The sequence below is a fragment of the Hoplias malabaricus genome, chromosome 1, assembly GCF_029633855.1.
Source record: "Hoplias malabaricus isolate fHopMal1 chromosome 1, fHopMal1.hap1, whole genome shotgun sequence".
Lineage (NCBI taxonomy): Eukaryota > Metazoa > Chordata > Actinopteri > Characiformes > Erythrinidae > Hoplias > Hoplias malabaricus.
Genome location: NC_089800.1, coordinates 25,577,750 through 25,600,214, shown reverse-complemented (window position 1 = coordinate 25,600,214; position 22,465 = coordinate 25,577,750). Strand labels below are relative to the sequence as shown.

General features: G+C 39.6%; 1 protein-coding gene across 2 annotated transcripts in view; it reads right to left on the bottom strand.

The window, feature by feature from the left end:
* Window positions 1-7,845: 7,845 nt before the first annotated feature.
* The window catches only part of LOC136703554 (sialate:O-sulfotransferase 1), a 29,745-nt gene continuing 15,125 nt past the window's right edge, over window positions 7,846-22,465 (bottom strand). For both annotated transcript variants that reach the window (XM_066678063.1, XM_066678064.1), the window contains exons 3-9: window positions 20,768-20,882; window positions 17,230-17,414; window positions 13,349-13,470; window positions 12,550-12,721; window positions 10,942-11,106; window positions 9,865-10,065; window positions 7,846-9,340 (exon numbers count right to left, since the gene is read on the bottom strand). In XM_066678063.1, coding sequence (XP_066534160.1) covers window positions 8,988-9,340; window positions 9,865-10,065; window positions 10,942-11,106; window positions 12,550-12,721; window positions 13,349-13,470; window positions 17,230-17,414; window positions 20,768-20,882 — 1,313 coding nt within the window. In that variant the 3' untranslated portion in view covers window positions 7,846-8,987. The remainder of the gene's footprint in view (window positions 9,341-9,864; window positions 10,066-10,941; window positions 11,107-12,549; window positions 12,722-13,348; window positions 13,471-17,229; window positions 17,415-20,767; window positions 20,883-22,465) is intronic.

Below are 22,465 nucleotides of genomic sequence, written 5' to 3'. Positions count from 1 at the left end.
ATACACGTATTGGTTATAAATATTGCGTTAATTTTTATACATATTTTAGTGTTGTTTTTGCTTACATGTCTCTGTGGGCTGAAGGCCTAGTTTTAATAGTAAAACTTCAGCCCCGCATGAAGTGTACAAACCTGAACTTGCTCAGTAATAAAAACAATCTGTCTTCACTACATTTCACAACACTCCAACAAATCTGTACTCACAGGTTAGACAGATCCTCTTTTATGAGTATTTTTGTTCAGGACTTTCATTGAGATTCACATCATTAACATGAGCCAGGCTTATTTTGGCCCTTAAGCGTAAACAACACATCCAACCCAGACTCCAAACAGCAACAGACAGAAGTCTCTGTTGGGTTCCATTCAGTAGAATGCTCAGTCCTGGAGAACGCACTGATCTCTGCTTTGTTCTCAGAGCTGACTACAGTTTTCTGCTTTTGCACAGAGCCTCTGGGCATCCATCCCTGAACCTCCCTGCTTCAGCACCAACTGGCAGAAGTGCACTTTAGCGCTCAATCTGTCTCCAGTTTCCCTACTGTTCACTCCGAACTTTCCCTCGGCCTCCGTGATGAAGGGCAAAAGCTCTTTGTGAGATTATAGGTTTGAACGGCTTATGTGTTAAGGCCCCTCTTGCACTGGTCAAACTGTTTTGGAATTTAAATGAAGTTTCAGATTAATTACTATTCACAGCTCGCAGGACTTTTAAACAGCTTATTAGCATGTCGGTATCGTCAGGATTAATGGAGGCGTTGGGGTGGCGGTGTTATTTTACCGAATGTTTAGTCTACCTGATTGTAATGCATTGTTAGAAGACGAGCAACACCATGTTAAACAATAACAAATGAGAAGGCTGTGTTTTCTTTTGGCTGCAGAAGAAACCATTCCATTGTCAAGCTACAAGTGCATTTGTCCAAATTGTTTCCTTCAAGGTGTTATGCTAAAATGCACCTCAATCTAAAAATGTTGTTTAACAAAGTGTAAAATTAATTTCATTCCCATGTAAAACCATATTCAGACTGTGATTTTCTAGCGTGTTATCAGTGGGGCTTTCCTCCAAACATTTTGTGCTCTCTTTCCAATTACAGAGAAAATTAAAATGTCATTCAGCTCAATGGGACTCAGTGCATTACATTTCAGTGCAGGTTTGAAAATGGATTTTTCAATAATCAGAAAATAACTTTCCAGTGAATATGCTATTGGGGTTTCAGAATAAGTGATGCATTAAAATGACCTGACTCAATTATGAACATCATTTTCACAGGAATAAGATAGATCAGCAGTTTTAGCCAAATGGGTTTTACATTTTTTTGTAATTCCTTTTCATATGCATTATTGTTATTAAAACATAAGTGTACTTTATATATTGGAATGATATATATTGTGATGATTTATTCACAATTTAAAGCATTTTGAGAATAGTCTTGATTCTGTAGTTATATATATCATCGCTGTCCAATGAAAACATCTATCTCCAAAATAGTAACTTTAGAAGAAAAGGGAAATGAATAACTTGTAATTGATAGACAGTTTTACTAGAATAAATATAAATTATGCGGTCTCTGTCTTTTGCCCAGTATTATATGCTGAAACATGAATTTACTGCATGGCTTTGCACTATTGTAGTCTGCCTCCCTCTGTGCAAGGAAGCTGTTTTTGGACAAAGTGCTTGTAGTGATAGCAGATTATTGAGATTACAGCCAGTCATGCTATTCTTTGCTTTTATAAGGAGCTGCGTGTGTTTGGAGTCTGTAAGCAGAAGGTCTTAGGAAACTGCCACACTATGAAGATTCATCATTTTATATACCTGACAGACAGGGCATAACTGGCATGACATTAGGGCACAGAAAAGAAACACTTTCCATGGCCAGCGTCCATATGCTCTTCAAAGCCATGTGTGATCAGGGAGGTAAAGGTTCTAATAAGAAGTTGCCATCTGTTCAGCTGCAGCCAGAGCAATTAGTTCATGTCAGTGTCGTCATCTGAGCCTGAATATGCGGCACTAAGAGTACCTGAGGGAATCTGACAACCTAGAGCTATCATGCCTGCCAGCTGCAGAGGTGAGCAGGCCACAACATGCCATGCATAACAAAACACACTCAGTGACTTTTAACCAAACCTGGAACTGTTATATGACTAGGTCATTGTAAAGACCTGGGACAGGATGTAAAACTGTAATTAACAGATTTATAAATCAATTTTGCAATTTGTAAACAATATTATAACAATATTAAATGATTTAACTTTAATACTGACACATTCCTGAAAAGTTAGTTAGTTAGTGTTTATTTCGGTTTTCAAAATGAATAAACTTGCCAAGTGAGCTACACATTTTTAATTCCTTATCAAAACTATTCCACAAATTAACCCCCTTAATGGATATCCATCTATTTTTTTATATTTGTCCTTGCTTTTGTTTTTGTAAACATACCTGTTCCCCTCAGTTCATATTTGCTCTCTTTAATTTCAAACAACTTGTGAACACAGATGGGAAGTAAATTGTATTGTGCTTTGTACATTATTTGTGCAATATTAAAGTTAACTAGATCACTGAATTTTAAAGCGTGTTATTTAATAAATAGTTTGTTGGTTTGTTCCTAATAATCCTTTCGATTTACAATTTTTATAGCTTTTTATTGTAGCATGATAATTGGTTTAGTTATGGTTTTATATGTGTTTCCCCATACCTCCACACAGAGTTAATGACACAAGCCAGTGTAAGAGTAAAAATGTGGTGAAATTCTCAAAACATCGTATCAAGTTTCTGTATCAAAAGTACCGAGCTGCCACTTTTCAAGGATGGGTCAAGGTTCACTAAATGACCAAAAATGTATGAGCAAATAATCCAACATTGTAACAACAATCTTCCTTGATGCAGGATGGAAATGTATATTGTGGTCTGATGAGTCAGATGTTTATGGAAAAGACCATTCAGCATAAAGTTCAAAAGCCAGGGTCTTTCATGGTGTGGTATGTGTGCCTATGACCAAGGTGTCTTACAAATCTGAGGCCACCATTAAGACTGAAAGGTATAGTGACATTTTGTAGCAATATATACTGCTTTACAACTTTTTTGTTTTTAATTTTGGCAGCATGGTGGCACAGCAGGTAGTGTCGCTGTCAACCACTCCGGGTGAATGTCTGTGAGGACTTTGGTGTGTTCTCCCCGTGTCTGCGTGGGATTCCACTGAGTGCTCCGGTTTCCTCCCACGGTCCAAAAACACACATTGGTAGGTGGATCTGTGACTCTGAAGATTGTGCATAGGTGTGAGTGTGCGTACCTAGCCACTGGAATGCATCGTGTTGCAGTGCCAGTCCAAAGCCCGGATAAATAGAAGTTGCGTCAGAAAGGGCATCTGGCGTAAAAACTGTGCCAGATCGACTGTGCGGATCGCGGTTGATTCACTGTGGCGACCCCGGACGGGAGCAGCTGAAAGAATTTTTTTTTTTTTTTTTTTTTTTGTCAGGAACATCTATGTATATTTCAGCATAACAGCACCATGTTACAGCAGCAGACAGGTGCTGGACTATCCTCCTGTTCAGATGTTTTTCCTTTAGAAAATATGTGGTGCATTATGAAGAATAAAACATGACAGCGAAGGCCCCATATGTGTGCAGCTCATGTATTGATGAATGGCTGAAAATCTGCTTGCAAACCTGGATCTTTGGTGTATTCTGTCCTCACATAATCATTTATATGAAGGCCATATCACTCAGTGGTGAGTATGCTCTTGTACCAACTTTTAAAAAACATGTTACAAGCATCAAAAATTAGAACTGAATTGTGTTATCACTTCACATCCTGTCCAGCTTGTTAGGAATAGTGGATTGTATTCTATGAGTCAATCTTCATGGATAGATGATTATAAGTACCTCAGCAGCCAATGCTAATTTACAAAATGTCAATAAACTATTTCTCAGTTGAATAGCCTTCAGTGTAACAAAGAACAACAATGGAAAAATGATTCTGTGTACGAATGAAAAAACTATGCATCCCATAAAGCCCTACTGAAGTGTCCCGAGAATGAGTATTAAGTGCCACTCTGAGGTTAAGGGATGAGCATTCCCACAGAGGATAAAGAGCAGCGTGAGGAGGACTCTAAGTGAAAGATCAGCATGCCGCGAGCCTTCACTTCCACCAGGGATAAAGCAGCAAAGCTCCTCCATGTTTCAAGTCTCTGAAGGCCTGAAGGATAGAAGAGCAATTAAAGAGCTTCCATCTTGCTCCAGGCGGCTTGTGTCTCAAGGAAAAAGACAAATGGCAGGCCACCAGCCTAAACGTCTCTTGAATAAGTCAGTAGGAAACTGCTGAATAAGTCAGTAAGAAATTATCTGAATTCCAAAGTTTTTGCATTCATTAAATATTGGATTAGTGAACACTTCATTGACTTTTCCTTATAGAAATAAAAAGACTAATGATCAATTCATTAATTTTATTCTGTGTAATCACCAGAGCAATTAAACCATGGGGGCTGTCCACATGCAGAAGCACTTTGACTAAACAGCATCAAGGGTTTTACTTTTAATACTTCAAGTAGCAGTTGTTTTTTTGTGTGTTTTTCTTTTAACAACACTCGATAAGCATTTGGGAACTAAGGAAACCAATTGCTGTAGCTTTGGAAGTGAAATATTATTCCATTCTTGCTTGTTATAGAATTCCCCCTGCTCAGCTTAGGTCTCCATTATGTTTTTTTGTGTCATCATCAGTTGTTAATGACAGGCCTGGACTAGTTTAGCAGCTGCATACTTTACTAAGGAGCCATGTTGTTGTGACGCATGCAAAATGTGTAATGGCATGGTATTACTGAAATAAACAAGGCCTTCCCAGAAAAAGACATTGTCCGGATGGCAGGATGTTGCTCCGAACTCTGTATATCATTCAAGTTATGAACTACTGCACCCTAATAACATCACAGTGATAGCTTTTATGCACTGTAACAAGCCGGCTGATCCCTCTCCTCTGTAACCTGGAGGATGCAGCATCTACTCCAAAAAAATTTCAGTTTTTGATTTGGTGGACCACAAAACACTTTCCAACTTTGCCTCAGTTCAATCCCAAATGCACTTGGACCCAGAGAAGGCGGCTGGATTATTGCATCCTGTCTGAATATGTTGTTTCTTCCTTGCATTTGTGAGTGTTAACTTTTGCACAAACGTAGCATTTGTGGATGCAGCAATCAACTTTGTTCACAGATAGTTATTTTGGGAAGTATTTCTTAGCCCATGCAGTAATCTCCACTACAGAAACATGTCTGGTTTTTTTAATGCAGTGCCTCCTGAGGGCATAAAGCCACTCAATATTGATTTAATCCTTTTCCTTTGCATTTAGAGATTGCTCCAGGTTCTCCAAACCTTTTTAATGATCTTTTTAATGACATGTTTCACAATATTTCTCCTCCCCAACTTACCTTCTGAAAGACTCCACCATCAGATGCTCTTTTTAAGCCCAGTCATGTTTTGCCAATTAACGTTTTTGTTTTGTAACATGCATTTTTTTTCTAGTAAACTACAATTTCTGGAAAAATAATGCACGATATTTTAACTTGGAGTTTCTGATAAACATTAAAAAAGTTTGTATAACCCTTTACATTCCAATGACATCAACGGGCAGATAGTTGGTTTGGTTACGTCTAAAGCCGCATGACGAATAAAAAAAAATAAGTTAGTCGATAGTGAAAGTCGATTTTAAGGATGAATGAACAAAACAAATGTCTCATTAAGTTTTCCCCTTTGGACATTGAGCTCATTGGAAAATGGATTAGGTGGACCAAAAAAAAATAAAATAACATTTTTACCTTTAAATGTTTCCTTTGCATGGAATCGACGTTTTGTTTTGATAATTGGAGAATTTGCCCCATTGTTAGTCATATCAGCACATTACACAGTCACTGGAAGCAATTTATCCTCAACAATCTGTGCTCATATTGACCACTTTTCAACTGCAGGACAGCTGATGTAGAAGCAGTGCCTTTCTTTGATCTTTAATCGTGTTACATTGAAGATAAAGGGATATTCATAGATTATAATTATAGAGCAATGAGATTTAAATTTTCCAACAAAAAAAAGGCACTGCAGTGTGGATGTTGCATACACACCTATACAAAACAGTCATCTATAACAGAAATAAAATCCTTTTCATTTGTAGATTAATCTGTCACAGGCTTGAGCCCAATGATGACCTCAGTCCAATTCCTGGAGGAAATCACAGTGGGAAGCCATTAGGATTCATTCATAATTCATAAACAGAACATAACATTCTCTCTAAGGCAGAGGGCAAACCAGTGCATTTTAACAGCTCTCTGTACTGGAATTGCTAATAATACTCAAAGTCATGTCAGCTATATGAAAAGCGGTATTTATTTTGTGAGCAGTCATTCCTCTGCACATTCTTCTTTGATAATCCTGAGGCTGAGAGACATAAGGAATAGGAATCAGTGTGTGACTACAGCCAGAGGATTACAAAATGAAATCCAAATATTCTCCCCTTTTATATGAAAGTTTAATTCGTTATGTACCATACTGTGCAAAAGTCAGAGCCTACCCTTCGTTAATTCCTGTTTTAAACTGACATTAAGTACATTTTCTTTTTTCAGAATTAAAAAAATTGAAACCTTTATATTCACAGTAATACAGAGTATTTGACACTTTTTCTTCAAAGACGGGGGGGAAATCCAAATCTCTTCTTGTTTCAGATCTGAAACAATCCACTGGTGGTTTTGGTCATTCTTCAAAACCTAAGAACACAACTCAGCTTGATAGGTCTGAAAGGACATGGCAATGTCAAGAAGTCATTACTGAGAAATAGAATTGGATTAAAAAATAATATGAAAATAATATTGGCAAATGAAACAAAGAAACCACCTTAAAAAGTGTAGAAGCTGTAATTAAGATGAAGTGTGGACACATTAATTACTGATAATGAGATACTACATGTAGTTGTTGAGGCTTTTTGGTAAAATGTGTTCTGCTAAATGAACACTGCAGATTTTGCACAGTATTGAGGAAATATCAGTGGCTTCATAAAAAATGTAAGATGTGGGCCCACTCCAACCAATACTTTCAAATTGCTGCTAGGAATTCATTTGAGACACTCATTTCACAGTGTCTGATGTCAGTTGTTGCGTGATGTGATAATCAGATGCACCTGAAACTGGCTGTCAACTAGTAATCAGATCAGTGAGGATTAGTGCACTACAAGCATCACTCTGCTAAAGTTAGTGTAGATATAGCTTGAAGCCCATGACATAAAATCACTGGACATATGCTGTATCCATCATACTGCTGTATCTGCCGTTGGCATGGTGACAATCAAGGTGTTACTTCCTTTCTTCTTTGCCAGTTCTTGATTAGGTTTCATCTGTAGCTAATGGTCTCTTTACATATGGAGCCTACCTACCAAATCAGGCTAAAACAAAGACTGGTGGGGACAAAAAAGGAATACTAGCATGTACTGGTCTCTATAATTCTTGTAAGCAGGCAAAGAAACATTGTTTTGTGTTGGCTCTATTACAATATGCTGTTTTCTAAATTGGACGCTGGACTGCTCAGTGCTTGTGACACAAATCTGGAGTGAAGCTTTATGACTGAAGCTTTTTTTTTTTAAGTTATCTTGCTGCTGTTGACATTTCCTGTACCAGAATGTTGTATTTATCTCTCCTTTTTTAATAGCTGACAAGTGACAGCCCACTTTCTCACTGGCTTGACACTGAAGAGCACCTTGCTTTGGTGCTATCAGAAAATGAATAGTTGTAACATATAGATCTGTACAGCAAATACCGCAGGAGGCAAAATGGTGAGCCAGTCTTACAAGCAGAGGTTTAAAATGACAGAAGGAGTTGCCATTGTTAGAATAATTTATTATAAAACACTAATGTGATCTAAATACACACAAAACATCTGGGAGAGGTGAAGTTTGTGGAATTAAACTCTCACAATGTCCTGAAGGCTTGAAAGTGGCACACGGTGACGAGTCATGAGCTTCCACCTTGTCAAATGCTGGACATACCCCCTGCGGCATAATCATAATCACACAAGATTTAATCTTTTATAAATCTTCACTGCAGCATTTAAACATAGTGTTGTTCAGCTTGGTGGCTAAGCTTCATGGGAAAACCTTACCAAAAAATAAATAAATAAATAAAATTGAGCTGAGTTGAGGCTTGGGGCTAAAAATAAAGCACATTTCAAATCCTGTCACTTACCAAATCCAAGAAGCAACAAAGCCCTTAATACAAATATATATATGTGTGTGTGTTTATATAGGTTGTATGCAACAGTGAAAATAAGAAAAGCATCCTCTACACAGAACAAAAAAACACCCTTTGGCTCTTTAATACACAATCCCCGTTTTTCCCCCTGAATCAACACAGATGGGGGAAAAAATGTGGCTGGTGAAATTTTCAGCAAATAAATAGACATTGTGCACTAACAATTGTAGAAAAATACCATATTGTTCCTTGTAGAGTATGTGTTAACTAAGTTTCACTCAAAAACAGACATACAGACAAAACCTGTCATCAGACCACCCAAACTTTTGCATACTACTTTAACTACACTAATTAGCCATAATGATTAAATGACCTCGTTTCTACACTCACTGTCTATTGCATCAGCTCCACTGACCGTGTAGGAGCTCTCTGCAGCACACAAATACAGACTGTACTCCATTTCATTCATTCCACACTAACATCGTGGTGGTGTATATTTTTTAGACCTGCTCTGTAGTGGTCCTGTGAGGGTCCTGGGTTGGAAAGAGCTAAAAAATATGCAGAGCAACATATGGACTACAGCCTATAATTGTAGCGTTACCAAAGTCTACCTGCATGGCCAATGGTGCTGATAAAATGAACAATGTGTGTAGAAGCAAGAAGCAACCGTTTTAATGTTATGGCTGATCAGAGTATTAAATGGATCTTTGTTGACATCCTCTAGCTGGGAGTGAAGCCCAGGTTTAGTGTAGTCCAAAGTTCTCTGTTGAGAGTTTGCCCCTCATCATCTCGGGAGGTATTCCTGAGGCAGGCCTGTGTGGTTGCTGGCTCGGAGAGCCTGGTCCACTGCACTGATATAACCGTCAATCAACCTCCTCATGTCAGGGGTGAAAGGATCGAAAGTGGGTCTCCGGGCACCCGAGCGTTTGAAGTGTCCATCCTTGTTGTTTTCTGCACAGAGGAGGCGTTCCTCACTTGTGCTGATGTTCAGAAAGGAGGTGATGCCACGTAGCCTGGGCACCAGCGACTCCTGCAGTTCTTCATAATGAACCACCAGCAGCTGTCGGCCAAAGCGCAACCAGTCCAGCACATGGGACGCCCACCAGGACGCGTAACTGCCCACAAACTCCGGCCACTCTGCGGAGACAAGGACAGACAAGAGTCCATTTTGATAAACATTTTAAGCCCTAACGTAATGCGTTATTAACAGTAGATTCAGAGATTTATATATCATGTAATTACTGCGTATGATCCACTCGGACCAGCACAACACACACAAAAACACATCACCATCATGTCATTTTCATTGCAGTGCTATTGATTATCAACTACCCAGATCATACCTGCTTTTTGGCAGTCTTGTTTGGGCCCTGGGTTTCATTACTTAGTTATCAATTATAGATCAGTTAATTATCAGTATGCACAACTTTTTCCAAAGTTATTAAAAAAAAGATAAAATCTTCTAAACATCTTCAATGTCCTGTTTGTTTTTAATATTGTAAATCCTCTTCTAACTGGCTCTGTTGCAATTGCATTATGGAGGGATAATAATAGCTGTGATCCAGGTAATACGGAATGTGATTTTTTTTGGAGCTCAGGCCTGATCCCATTAAAAGAGGTTGCCAATGACACAATGAAAGAATGCAGTGTGGTGACCGTACCTTTGCTCTTCCAGTGCTGGTCAGACGCATAGCCAAGGTGTCCGGCACATTTGCGATTAAACTCTGCCATGAGAGAACGGTAGGGGTTCCTGATGAGCAAGATGGCTGAGTCATACATCTCTATGTCTCTCTTGCTGCTCTCGTGTGTCTTCACACAGATGGTCCGTCCACTTTTCCAGTAATCCTTCTCGCCCTTGAAGCCTGCACAGAAGGAGGGAATGGAAGTTTGCAATGTGGAGCCAACACCATGTGGCGAGCTCTCAGAGCCATGTTGCAATCCAAACACAAACACACACACACACTCACACACACAATGCAAAGGAATGAACCCCCCATCCTCCAACCCTTGTCACTCCAGTGATGGATATAAACCCGCTGTGACTTTCAACCTGGGTCAAATTCTCTATTGCAAAGACATGACTTACATAAAAGTTCTGATCTACAAAAAAGTAAAAGCTTTGGAGATAAAATATGGCTGAAATTTAGTCCCGCTCACAAAATTGTACACAGTGGAACCAGAGTGATGAGGTAAAAATTAATAGAACGTTGAAGAGCGAAGAAATGAATAGTGATGAGTCAACCAGAAAAAAAAAATCCATAATGGAGGACGCACTTCAATGTCATCAGAATAAAAATTCTATATTTGACTGCTCTAATGAATCATAATGTCAACAACCCATTTCTCATCAGTCAAGGCAGAAGCTAACACTGGAATTTCACCCTTAAAACTATAAAGCCATATGTGACTGTTACCATAAGAGTACTTATAGAAGCCCATTCCCACCAGGTAGTGGAGAAAATTTCCCTATGCCTGTTGTCCCATGTTTCTGACAGCAGTGTATAAAAAAACTGTGTCAGTGCTGAGTGTGGAAGGTACTGTAGATACTACAATACTTCAGTATCTTAAACTACTAACTTATTTTCACCAAATACTCACATCGTATCTCAAAGCAATGACTGGGTTTCTCAGATATCTTGAAGAAACTGGTAAATGTATGCTTTCTTGTGTGTAACGGACTTCTATAAGTTTTCCTCAAATCACTCTGAAAATCTGATCTAAAGAAAAATGGTTTGTACCTCTGTTATAGAGGGTTCCATCAAAGTAGTAGCTGCCTGTGTAGTAGCCGGTGGCCAGTTCAATCAGATGCCTCACCCAGGTATTTCCTGCTCCAGGGAAACTGGACAGAGCCACCAGCCAAGTGGATTTCTCTGGCAGAAATCTCCTCTCAGTACATCTGGAGTCTAGAAGATTGTTCATTGGTCACAGGATGAACAAGACTATACTGAGGAAATTAACACATTCATCACTCGCTGTTAGAAATGAGCGTTCCCATCCACTCACTTTGTAACTTGGTAACTTTATGTGCTCTGCATAAATTACAGGTCCATTATATTCTGTATGTGTAGGATTATAGACTTTAGTCTGTATCAGTTATGAAGCACAATGTTTCAGTTACATTCCGTCCCATTATTGGTCTGTTTCTGACCACAGAGCCACTGTTGGCCATAATTATGTTACTGATATGGGAGTGCCATTTCCATAGCCTGGGATTTAGGATATGATGATACTGTGATACTCAGTATATTGCAAGACAATTCTCTACAATACATCATGACATCTGTGTAAACGAAGAGGATAAAATACTTTGAAATACTAGGAATTATGTATTCATTAGTGTCAGATTCACGGAATGTGACCACCAGTATGAAACAGTGTACAACTAAGTGCATAGCTTAGCTTGCTTATGTCTCTTTAACATCAACCATCAGTTCAGGATGATGGCGAACAAGGTGGCTATGCATGTTCATTGTGTTGCCCTTAAACTTTATTTTAATAAGACAGTTCTGGCAAATCTATTTTTAATTGATTCTATTTTGTTTGTGCCTTATTGGTTGTTAAAGTTGAAGTGGGCCCAATCTTTCGACTTGAAAAAGTACGGTGCCTGCTTGATTTGTTTTCCCCTATTTTCTGCCTTTTCTCTACTGCGAGTTACTATTTCTTCACCGCAGGTTTACCGTCTTCATATGATTAGTACCACCATGTGGGGTAATGAAGCAGTGACTTCAAACTAGAGGACGAGTCTTGTGGAGTTTAGAGCGACTACGTTTCAATAAAATTATCGACATTTGATGCCATGTATCAATAACATAGCAAATCAAAATGATACAATATATCACTGTATTTGTTTTTCTTTGTCTTTGGGTTGTGGCCATGGAAGTAACACTTCCACAACAGTGAGGTTTTATAGTTTTTTTGTGTGCTATCAATGGAACAGTTTCACAGTTTCACCGAAGCAAATTACCATTTTTAATGAAGATCCAAAAACTAGAATAGTAACAGCACCCCCTTGTGGAGAATATTCAGTCTGCTAAACATGAGTGAATAAGTGTGTGAATGCATGAGTTATAGGCCAGCTCCATGAGATGCTCAGTATTTAAAAAAGACAGTACAGTTTTCTACAGTATAGCAGCCAAGGGCTTTTTCTAATCAAGTAGAAAGTGAATGTATTTGAGTTGAATTAATATGCAGGTCTTTTTTAAGAAATGACCAACACAAAATATTTTTATAATTCATTATTTAATGCAACTTGTAAACTAGTTTGCCTTTTCAGGCACATCAGTCCAACAGTGATATTACAGATGTGTTTGTGTGTGAACTGTACATCCTTAGGTTCGGGATCTTACCCTGTACCGGGGTCTGGTAAACCTTGAGGAAGTTTGAGTTGGGTTTGGGGGTTGTCTGGCTGCTGTTAATCTGGGCACAGTTTTCTTCATCCACAGGCTCATGGAGGGAGAACTGGGGTGTGGCATAGCCACAGAAACAAGCTGGTCTGCTCAGTATGGCTAAAGGAAACTCCTAATCCAGAGAGAAATCCAGTGTTAATATGAGTGTAAGAGAGCCACTGCTTTTGGCTATGTGTTTCAGACTTAGACTCTCTTCTGTTTACAGAGACCTGTAATAAATTTGATCTGAAGAAAAATTAAAACTGCATCTAACTTTTCATTTCAGCCTACTTTTATTCAGATGGAGACGCTCTCTTCTCTGCGTATCATTGCATCAAATCCCATCTATTTTTAGATCCCATTAAGGGAAAGCATTTTCAAACGCCGCAATTAGTTTCTCGGTTGACAATCAATTGACCCTGTTGGCAGAGCGTAACAAAGCATGTCTATCTGATGGAGGGGGCTACGATTACGCCGCAATCACAGCATTCAAGTAGTGTGCAAGATTGATTATGGCGTGAATTGATTCTCTTAAGGGCCACATTAATGTTTAAACAAGCAGATTGTTTTCAGAACACTGCAGCAAAAAATCAAACTTTCATCCTGAGCACCTCGAGAAGAGCATTAGCCACAGCACAAACCCCCAGGAGAATGGACAATCAATGCTAATCTTCACTGATTTAGGCTGAGGAAAGCAGCAGAAAGTGAGTGGGGAGCTGGGGATGTGAAGAAAAGGGCAGAAGAAAGAAGAGAGACAGACCTTGTCCAGACAGGCTTCTATGCAGGTCTGGGATGTGAGGTTGGGCTGGACCATGTGGACGAAGGATGCTGCAGAAGTGTTTTCTGGTCTTTTGAAGCAGCCTCGGTAGCGGACATTCCTGTCTGAAAGCATATATATTATAGCTACATTCGTTTGGCCAAATATAATAGCATGGTACTTCTGTATAGTTCCAGTTACTGCCACATTATAACAGACCTCCATAACTGCTAAAATTCACAGGTTTACAGTTAAGAGAATGTTTTTAAATAATTGTAACTCTTTATATTCCCATGTCCCCGAGATAGAGTCACCAAAGTTGTTTTCTGTTTATAACTCTTCAATTTCTGTATATGGCTTGTTAGCAATGTTAGTTTCATAGTTTCGTAGCTTTGCTAAAGAAGATTTAGAGCAGAGGACCTGGATTATCAGTTGCATTTAACGTTATGATTTTTTTAATTTTGTACGTGTTGTGTCAGTTTCTAATGGCATAAGCTGTTGTTTGGATGATTTGTATGTTGGGATTCAACCCAGCAGTGATGATATATTTGAAAAAATATAATTTTCTACTTGTTTTTAAAAGTGATTGTACTGTATATTATTTTCAAATAATTTGACCCTAGTTCTATATCAATTCCCACCAGGCAATTTCTCTCTGTGATAAATCCCCCACCAGGCAATTTCTCTGTGACTGAAACACAGTCCACTATATAGACTGTGATTATAACCCCATCCACATCACATTCACACCCAACTAATCACTGAAAACTTCTTATGTACACACCAGAGACACACACATTTTAACTTATATTTTAATCTTGTGAATTCATAGCAAAATATAATAACATTTAATTAAAAAAAACAGGATGTGATTATCTCACTATACCACGGTAAGGCTTGTGTTTCTGTACAGACTTATTTGAGTAACCTCCAACCTGCAGCAAAGCAGCGCGAGCCACATCCTCCAGAACAAGAGCCTCGGCCACATCCCACTCATCTGTAAGAGTGCGTGGACTGTGCAATTAGAGCAGTTACAAATTCATTAAGTACCATGTGTCATCTGCCCTGTGGGACATGCCATGACACAGTACCCATCAGCACCTCTCTGGAACGAGCCAGTGCCACAAAGCCTGCAGGCTTTTGTCTGCCTCCTAATAAATGAAGAGGCACTTCGGCCTCGAATGGACCGAACAATGTTTGATCCTCAGAGGGCGAGAAAGATGATACAGCTGCAGAAAATCATCAAACACACTGCTTTTGAGATGGGGGGGCGGTGGGGGGATGACAACAAAGAGGGTTTAACTCTGTGGCTGCAGGGCTAGCATCTATAAGCATTTGCCACGGTGAGATATCAGTGTGCAGGAATGCATTCGCAGTTTTGTTCTCTTTAAAGGTGTGTCGAGAGGACAGGATTATAAAGAATATAATTTTTTAAAAGTTGCATGCACAACTTAGACACACGTTATATTACATTATTTAGTGTAATAAAATTTTTGGTTACTTTTTAATGAATAAACCATAATTATAATTCACTTGCTGAAAATAAAATGGTTGGATCTAAAACAAAACATATAATGAGCAAAAGGATTTTTTTTTTATCTGATTTTTAGCTGTTGTTGCCAATTCCACCCACACACTAGGTGTCCACATTTACACAATGCTAACAAGCAGAGAGGGTTCAGACATTCTTTCATGCTTTTTTTACATGCTTTTTTAAAGGCAAGTGAAACCAGGCACTGGTTCTTATCATACCGGCAATAACACATCACCGGACATCTCAAAACATTTGGAGGAGAACACTGATGGCTCTGTTCTCCTATGTTAGCAAAAAAGACACCTCCACTGGCTAACATCTTACTGGGTAAGAGGGCTGTCCTTGCCACTCATAGAGAATGATGCTATGTTTATGCTTCTATGCTGTTGGGCTCCTGGCAACAGATGGCAGTGGTATCACTAGCGATCAGACTCACAAATGCTTGGAGTTGCACCATGTGGGAGCCCCCTAGAACACTTTATATATTGCTTTTTTTTTGTTTTGCAATATGTTAAAATCAGGGAATGGTAACTGCACAGTAGAATGTACAGAGAAATGCAATGTTTAGGTTAATTCCCTGTAGAGGGTAGGTGTGATGTGTTTTTATTTGAAGAACAACAAAACAGATCGTTTGACAAAAGGCATTTAAACTTTTGCCCGTGACTGTAGATTTCTGGGAGGGAAAAATCTGTACTTAAGATCTGAACACCATTTCAACCACCACCTGTGTTTGCTTTATTTCCAGACACAAACACATCATATGTTTATAACACGCAAATTGGATAAAGCGTCACTATCCTGTATTCAAGCAAACCGGACTAGGGCAGCAGCTCTATTTTCAGGGTAATTTGGGTGATTTATTTAACATAATGAATAGCACTGCCTATTTAGGACATGAAATATGCTGGGGAGGTTTAATGATTGTGTTTGCGAGTGGCTGTGAGGGGATGCAGCTGCTGTTGTGTTGGGATAACTCCAACTGGCCTGCACCTGCATGCGGACAGAGGGTCAGAGCAGCCACGGTCAGCGGCATGTGGAGGAGCCCTCTGGACCAGCCTCACTCAGACATATGGCTATTCATAGTGCTGGACCTCGTCCCTACATCACCTGCAATACAAGCTCCAGGGCCAGGAACATGGTGACAGTGTTTGCATGGTGTTTAGGTGTGTGTGAGAGTTTTGTAGATTATTCACGCTTGTATGTGTGTGTGTGTGTGAGTAGAGAAATGATTCCACATCAGCCTGGCCTGTCAAGTGAAAGTGCATGCCCCCTGGTGGTTATGTTCCAGACATTTTTTTCTGCATGTGTGCGTGTGTGACAAGAAAACTGATTCTGTGCCAGACTTCTACCATATGCTTTTGTAAGCAGGTGTTTATGTGTACGTGCCTTAGGGCTGTCATTGTTTAAACGCTTGATTAAATAAACTTAACCTATATGTCCACCGCTTAGATTTAGGAAGTTCGGCTACTTTAAGGATACTGAGAAAACACAGATCGTATACTCGCTATAGGACAGCATGAAGGTCAAGGGCAAGCATCAGCAGGGGACATATATGCCCAAGCATCAGCAGCGGGTATAGAATGCCCCCCGATATTGGTCTGTTCAGCAGTGCAACTACACGCTATCAACTGATGGAGAACCATCCAGCAACAGTGGGATGAGATGGGCTGGATATGAAAACTAGAGATAATCATACAAGTACTTGCTAAATGCCATCAAATCCTTGCAGAAATGTTCCAAAATCAAGTGTACATTTTCACAGAAGAGTAGAAAGCTTGATATTTAAATGTGGCGTTCTGTATATTAATTAATATGCAATTTATTGCATTGTTTATTGGATTATTAATCAAACTTATAGTGACAGCTCTTATGTGCATGAGTCCTACTGATGCTTTAATAATTAAGAAACAATGATGACAATAGGGCGGCATGGTGGCGCAGCAGGTAGTGTCGCAGTCACACAGCTCCAGGAACCTTGTGGGTTCAATTCCTGCTCAGGGTGACTGTCTGTGAGGAGTTGGTGTGTTCTCCCCGTGTCCGCGTGGGTTTCCTCCGGGTGCTCCGGTTTCCTCCCACAGTCCAAAAACACACGTTGGTAGGTAGATTGGCGACTCCAAAGTGTCCGTAGGTGTGAGTGAATGTGTGTCTGTGTTGCCCTGTGAAGGACTGGCGCCCCCTCCAGGGTGGATTACTGCCTTGCGCCCAATGATTCCAGGTAGGCTCTGGACCCACCACGACCCTGAACTGGATAAGCGGTTACAGATAATGAATGAATGAATGATGACAATAACTCAGCTGTTCCACAGCTTTAGGACAGAGAAAATGAAGACAACACATTCAGTTTACTCACATCTCCTTTGGCCCGGAAGAACCTCCTCCACCTTGTAGACAGTGAGACGAGCCACACCCCCACAAACAGAGCCCTTCTCCCCTTTACAGTCCAGATTACACTCTTCCTCCTTCATACGAGTGCTGCTAATGCGGTTGCCACAGTAACACTCGGACCCATACTCCAGCCCGGCATACTGGTACCCACTGCAGGAAAAAAATGTAAAAAAACACAGCCAAATGAGAATCCACAGATTAAAACGTTTGCCAGTGTAGCAAAGAAACTAATAAACCACAGAGGGCCTGGTTAGTTATTGCTTTAAGAATGTGTAAAATGTTTCTGGTGAAGGCAAAACATAGAAAATGCTGAGTTACCCACCACATTGCTTCTGTTATTAATGAGAACACTGGAAATACCTGTAAAATAATTAGGCTCTGAAGATTTAAGAGGAATGCCACACGTTTCAAAATGTCTGCATAGTTCAGTCATTGAAAAGTAAAAGGCATTCTTTTAAAAAAATCTACCACTGCCACTTTCACAATTGTGAAATTTCCTAAGAAACAAGCACTTAAAAATTTCACATCAAATACTTTAAATTATTATTATTATTATTATTATTATTATAATTAATTATTATGCAATATTTTGAAAATGTTGTGAACTTGCTCTTTAAGGCTCAGATACCATTATGAACCTGGGCCTAGTTTTCCAAAAACGTCTTAATGTTAAGGTAATCTTAACCAAGCAAGATGTGTTCAGTGTGATGCTCACTCAACCACTCAAGAATCTTTTTGTTCTAAGATGCTTTTGGGAAACCCAGCCCAGTTCGATAATCAATCTCTACAAGGCAGTTCACCAACCCGTGGAATTGCCTTTCGATATCTGAACTGCATAAACCACCAGTTTTAAGGTTTAACAGGGATTAAGTGTCTTGATTAAATGAGTTCAAACTGCTTCCACTGTTTTATTGTCAATGTGTATTTTATTATCTTTTAACATGAAAAGGTTTGTAGAAAAAAGAAAGGAAACAGGAAAACAGGAAACATATTTTTAAATCTCATTAATAAAAGTTGTATTGGTCATTGTATAGCATTGCTATTTCTAGCCTTTATTAAAACACTTTCCAACCATACACAGTATGTTATGGCCAAAAATATTGAGAATGAATATGTCTGATTTAAGGCATGTTCTATAGACAACACTGCAGAGCTCCATTGTCCTTGGATCAATGTGAAAAACAATTCTCTGAACTAATTGCCTCAGGCAGAGAAATTTAAAATGGCAAAAAAAAAAAAAAGCAAAATGGAAATCCAGCCTTCAGCATCAGCTCTGAGGCTGTGAATGAAGTCTGTGTATCAGGGCTTAGCTGAAGCTGATTAGGGATGTGGTGTTACAGCCTGGGAGCCTCCCTTTTTCTCTGCACCCGGCTTGGGGAGTTAACAGCTGGTTATTGGCCAGCATTCTGTTCCAAACATCTGCCCGTGTGGCTCTCTGGCCTGCAGCGCTGGACTGAGCCACTCTGTCGAGACAGCTCTCTGCAGGACACTCCTGTAGGACACCTGGACATTATCCTCACTGCAGCCAGCAAACTGGCAGCCTCCACACACACATATATATATACATCTCATACATATCAAAATCCTGGTCCAGAACTCTCATTTTTCTTTTGCTTTCATTTGCTGTATCCGCTTCATCCAGTTCAGGGTCATGATGGGTCCTATAGGTATACCTGAAATCACCGGACACAAGGCAGGAACACATCCTGGATAGAGCACCAGTCCATCACAGGGCACCACACACACACATTCTCTTTAATGCTCAAAACCATGGACATTTTTGAGCAGCCAGTCCACCAGTTTTTGGACCATGGGAGGAAAACCACACAGACACAGGGAGAACACACCAAACTCCTCTCAGGGAACCGAGGTGTGGATTTGAACCCACAACACCAGACTATTGAAGCTGATATTATTAATAATAAAAATATACTTTAAATCAACAGTGCAAAGAAGTACTAAGCCACTAAGAAAATTTGTGAAGCTCTAATGGATTGGCTTATGGGATATTTTACATTCTTATCCTGTGTATGATTAAAATGACATAGAACAATAAGCATTTTAATAATAGCCACGGCACTTTCTAAACTGTAAAAAAAAATGCTTGTCATTTCAAGTTTAACAGCTGAATTTCAACATTACTTCGACTAACTGGGGTAAATACTTTGAATGAATCAATCCAAAGAACTACATATAATGTACATTTTTTTACAGTGTACATTGTGTTACTGTCTGACACAAAGTGACTATCTAAGTGCAGAAGCCACCGAGTGAGCTGCTGAAACACTCAATGGGCATTAGACTGAACACCTCTACTAACTGTTTCCCCAATGCCCCAGTTCGATATGTGGCATCGACACATTGCTATGGCAACCCAAGCACAGCCTTTCCCGCTGTTATTTCTGTGAATTAATGGCTGTGCCGAAGCACATGACTTAAGGCTGAACAACAGAGCCAACTTCTGCCTGCCCCCTCTAAGCCTCATATGCGTATACTATTATGTCAAACTAACAAAGAACGAAAATGTTCTGAAAAATTCAATTGTGTTTACATACATATATTCCTGGAAAATGAGAGTTTCTTGCTTAGATATGTATTCCTACCATCTTGTCAAAATGGGTGTTGTGCGTGTAATCCTGACTGGTCAGTCTATAAGATTCAAGTTCCCCCTTTTTTCTGTCTCAGTCCATTAAGGGCTGAGACTCTGAGAATGTGAGCAGCGGCTGTAGCTGGTATATACCACTCACAATTACATAAAGCTCAGCGTGTTCACTTAAACTAAAAGCATTCAATAAGAGGAAGGCTAAAATGAATCACTGACAAATTTCATCATCAGCAATTCATGCCATTAACTTCAAAGTGAATTCACATTAAATCTGATCAAATCTTTTTAATGTGATAAAATATTCATCTATATGAAACACATACGCGTGCACACACACACATACACACTGTATAGCATAAAATAACATTACATAGCTTTAACTTCAGCTACACTCTCTCAGCGCCCGTTCCAAGCTGAAAGTCTCCCCTAAGTGTTAGTATCAGAAAAGTCAGCCAAAATCAAAATGCAAATAGCTATCCATGTTTTCCACTCAACTACTTAAATTACCCCAAAAGACTGCAAATGTCACCCATGTTATTAAATAAGCTGCGACACACTGCGGGTTAATTAAAGGGGGCAATCCTCCCTCACCCGATTCCTCTGGTGGTCAATTAACTCTAGGCCGAGGAGTTGGAGCAGGTGTTGGCTTCATCACTGCAAACAGCAAAGGCTCCCTTAACATCCAGACTGTCGAAGCCCAGGCTCTGGAGCTGTTCTCCCTTAATTGGCCTTGTTCCAAATCCCGGGTTGGGCCAAGCCAGCTGGCGCCATACTGCACACTGCATGTTCACTTCCCTAAACACTGTTTCATTGCTTCTTGATTTAAGTGGAGTGATGAAGGAGGTTCTATGCAACATATGCCTTTCACTGGTCTAGATTTGTGTGAAATTCAACGTACCTTTCTGTGCATGTGTCCTGACACAAGGTGCTGGTCATTTTACGGAAGTCATAGAACACCATGCCCTTCAAGACTCGATCCTTGGCATCATCCAGGAAACAGCCAATGTAGGTGCCTAGTCAGGAAATATAGTGGACACTGTTTAATAATTACGCTTCTAGTGTTAGCATGTCCTAAAAATGTATATCAGATTGCTAGATGGAACCTCAGGCATCAAAGGATCATTTCCAGCAGAACAGCGCTAATTCAATGCTCAAAACAGCTCTAGATTTCAGCTGGCTTCTACTGACCTCTATAGTATTTACCTTCCTTGGTATGCCTGATTATCGAGCCACAGTCAAATTGCACATCTATTGAATATTTGGGTCTCATTAAAGTTGTATTGTCTGTTTGTCAATGGCTCCAATATTTCACTGCAAGTTTAGAGTCTTGTGTCTCACCAGCATAAATAATCAGGGATTCCTATTGACAGTTTATGTGTTTAGCTACAGCCTGAATGTAGTGAACTGAGTGTAATTTCAGATGCAGTGCAAGTGCATATTGCAGCCGCATCACAGAGCAATTGTCCTGAACAGCGCGTACGTGCCCAGTTTTCTCAAAATACAAATATCTGATATCCATTGTTTCTGTCTGAAATTAAGGACACCAGCATGGAATGTGTCACCCTTTGGCAGATTAACATGTTCTACTCTTCTGGGGATGACTTTAGACTAGATGCCACAATATTGTTGTGAGAGTTTGATTGCATTCAGCCACCAAATGGACTCATGTACTGATGTTAGAGGGTTGGTTCTGGATGGCATAGCTCTTGGATTGTGTTCTATCACTCCAGATAATGCAGTTCTAATGCTCCAAAGCCCAATGTTTGGAGGTTTCATACACCTCTAGCCAATACTTAGCATGCAGAATATTAATCTATGGTGATTACAAGTACAAGTGGTCAGCACAATCAGTGCCTGTGGCATTAAAACATTATGTGGTGCTTGGAGAGTTTTAGAAATGTGACCCAACTTAAGCCAAAACCTACTCTGCATTTCAGTTCTGGTTTTAACTAGCCCGCACCCACTTCAGTGAAGTGTGGTAGATGAGCCCTTGGAGGGGCAAGGGAACAAGTTAACAATGATGTTCCATTTCAGAAGCAGAACTTGCCCAGAATGCATTGTGACGTGATGCAATTTCAATAGCAACAGCAAAAATATTGTTTGCCAAAGAGCAGTTTATGTCTAAGCCAAAATAAACAAAAAAAATCTTCACAATGCTTAAACATGTACAAAAACATGTAATACATCGTAACAATATATATTTTTTTACATATATTTTATGCTATTGTTAGATTATAAACATCAAGAAATGCTCATCTCTTGTGATAGCGTATTGAAATCTTAGCCTTTTTATTGATGACAGTGTAGAAAGTCAGCACCAAAATGAATCTACAAATCAACGAATAAATCAATTCAGTGGGATTCATGTTTGTGTTTGTTCCCAAGGGCGAGTGTGTTCTGATTGAAAAAACTGCTCCTCATTTCCCCCTCTCCCCCTTGCACTGTGAGTGGCCACTTCTGTAACAGAGGTGCTATGTACTTCCAAGTGCGAGGGCAAGTGGGATTCGGAATTAAATAACAACCTACAAACAATATCCAATAGCAATTCTCTGTTGCACCTAAACCTTCACTAAAGATTAGGCTTAATCCATATTTG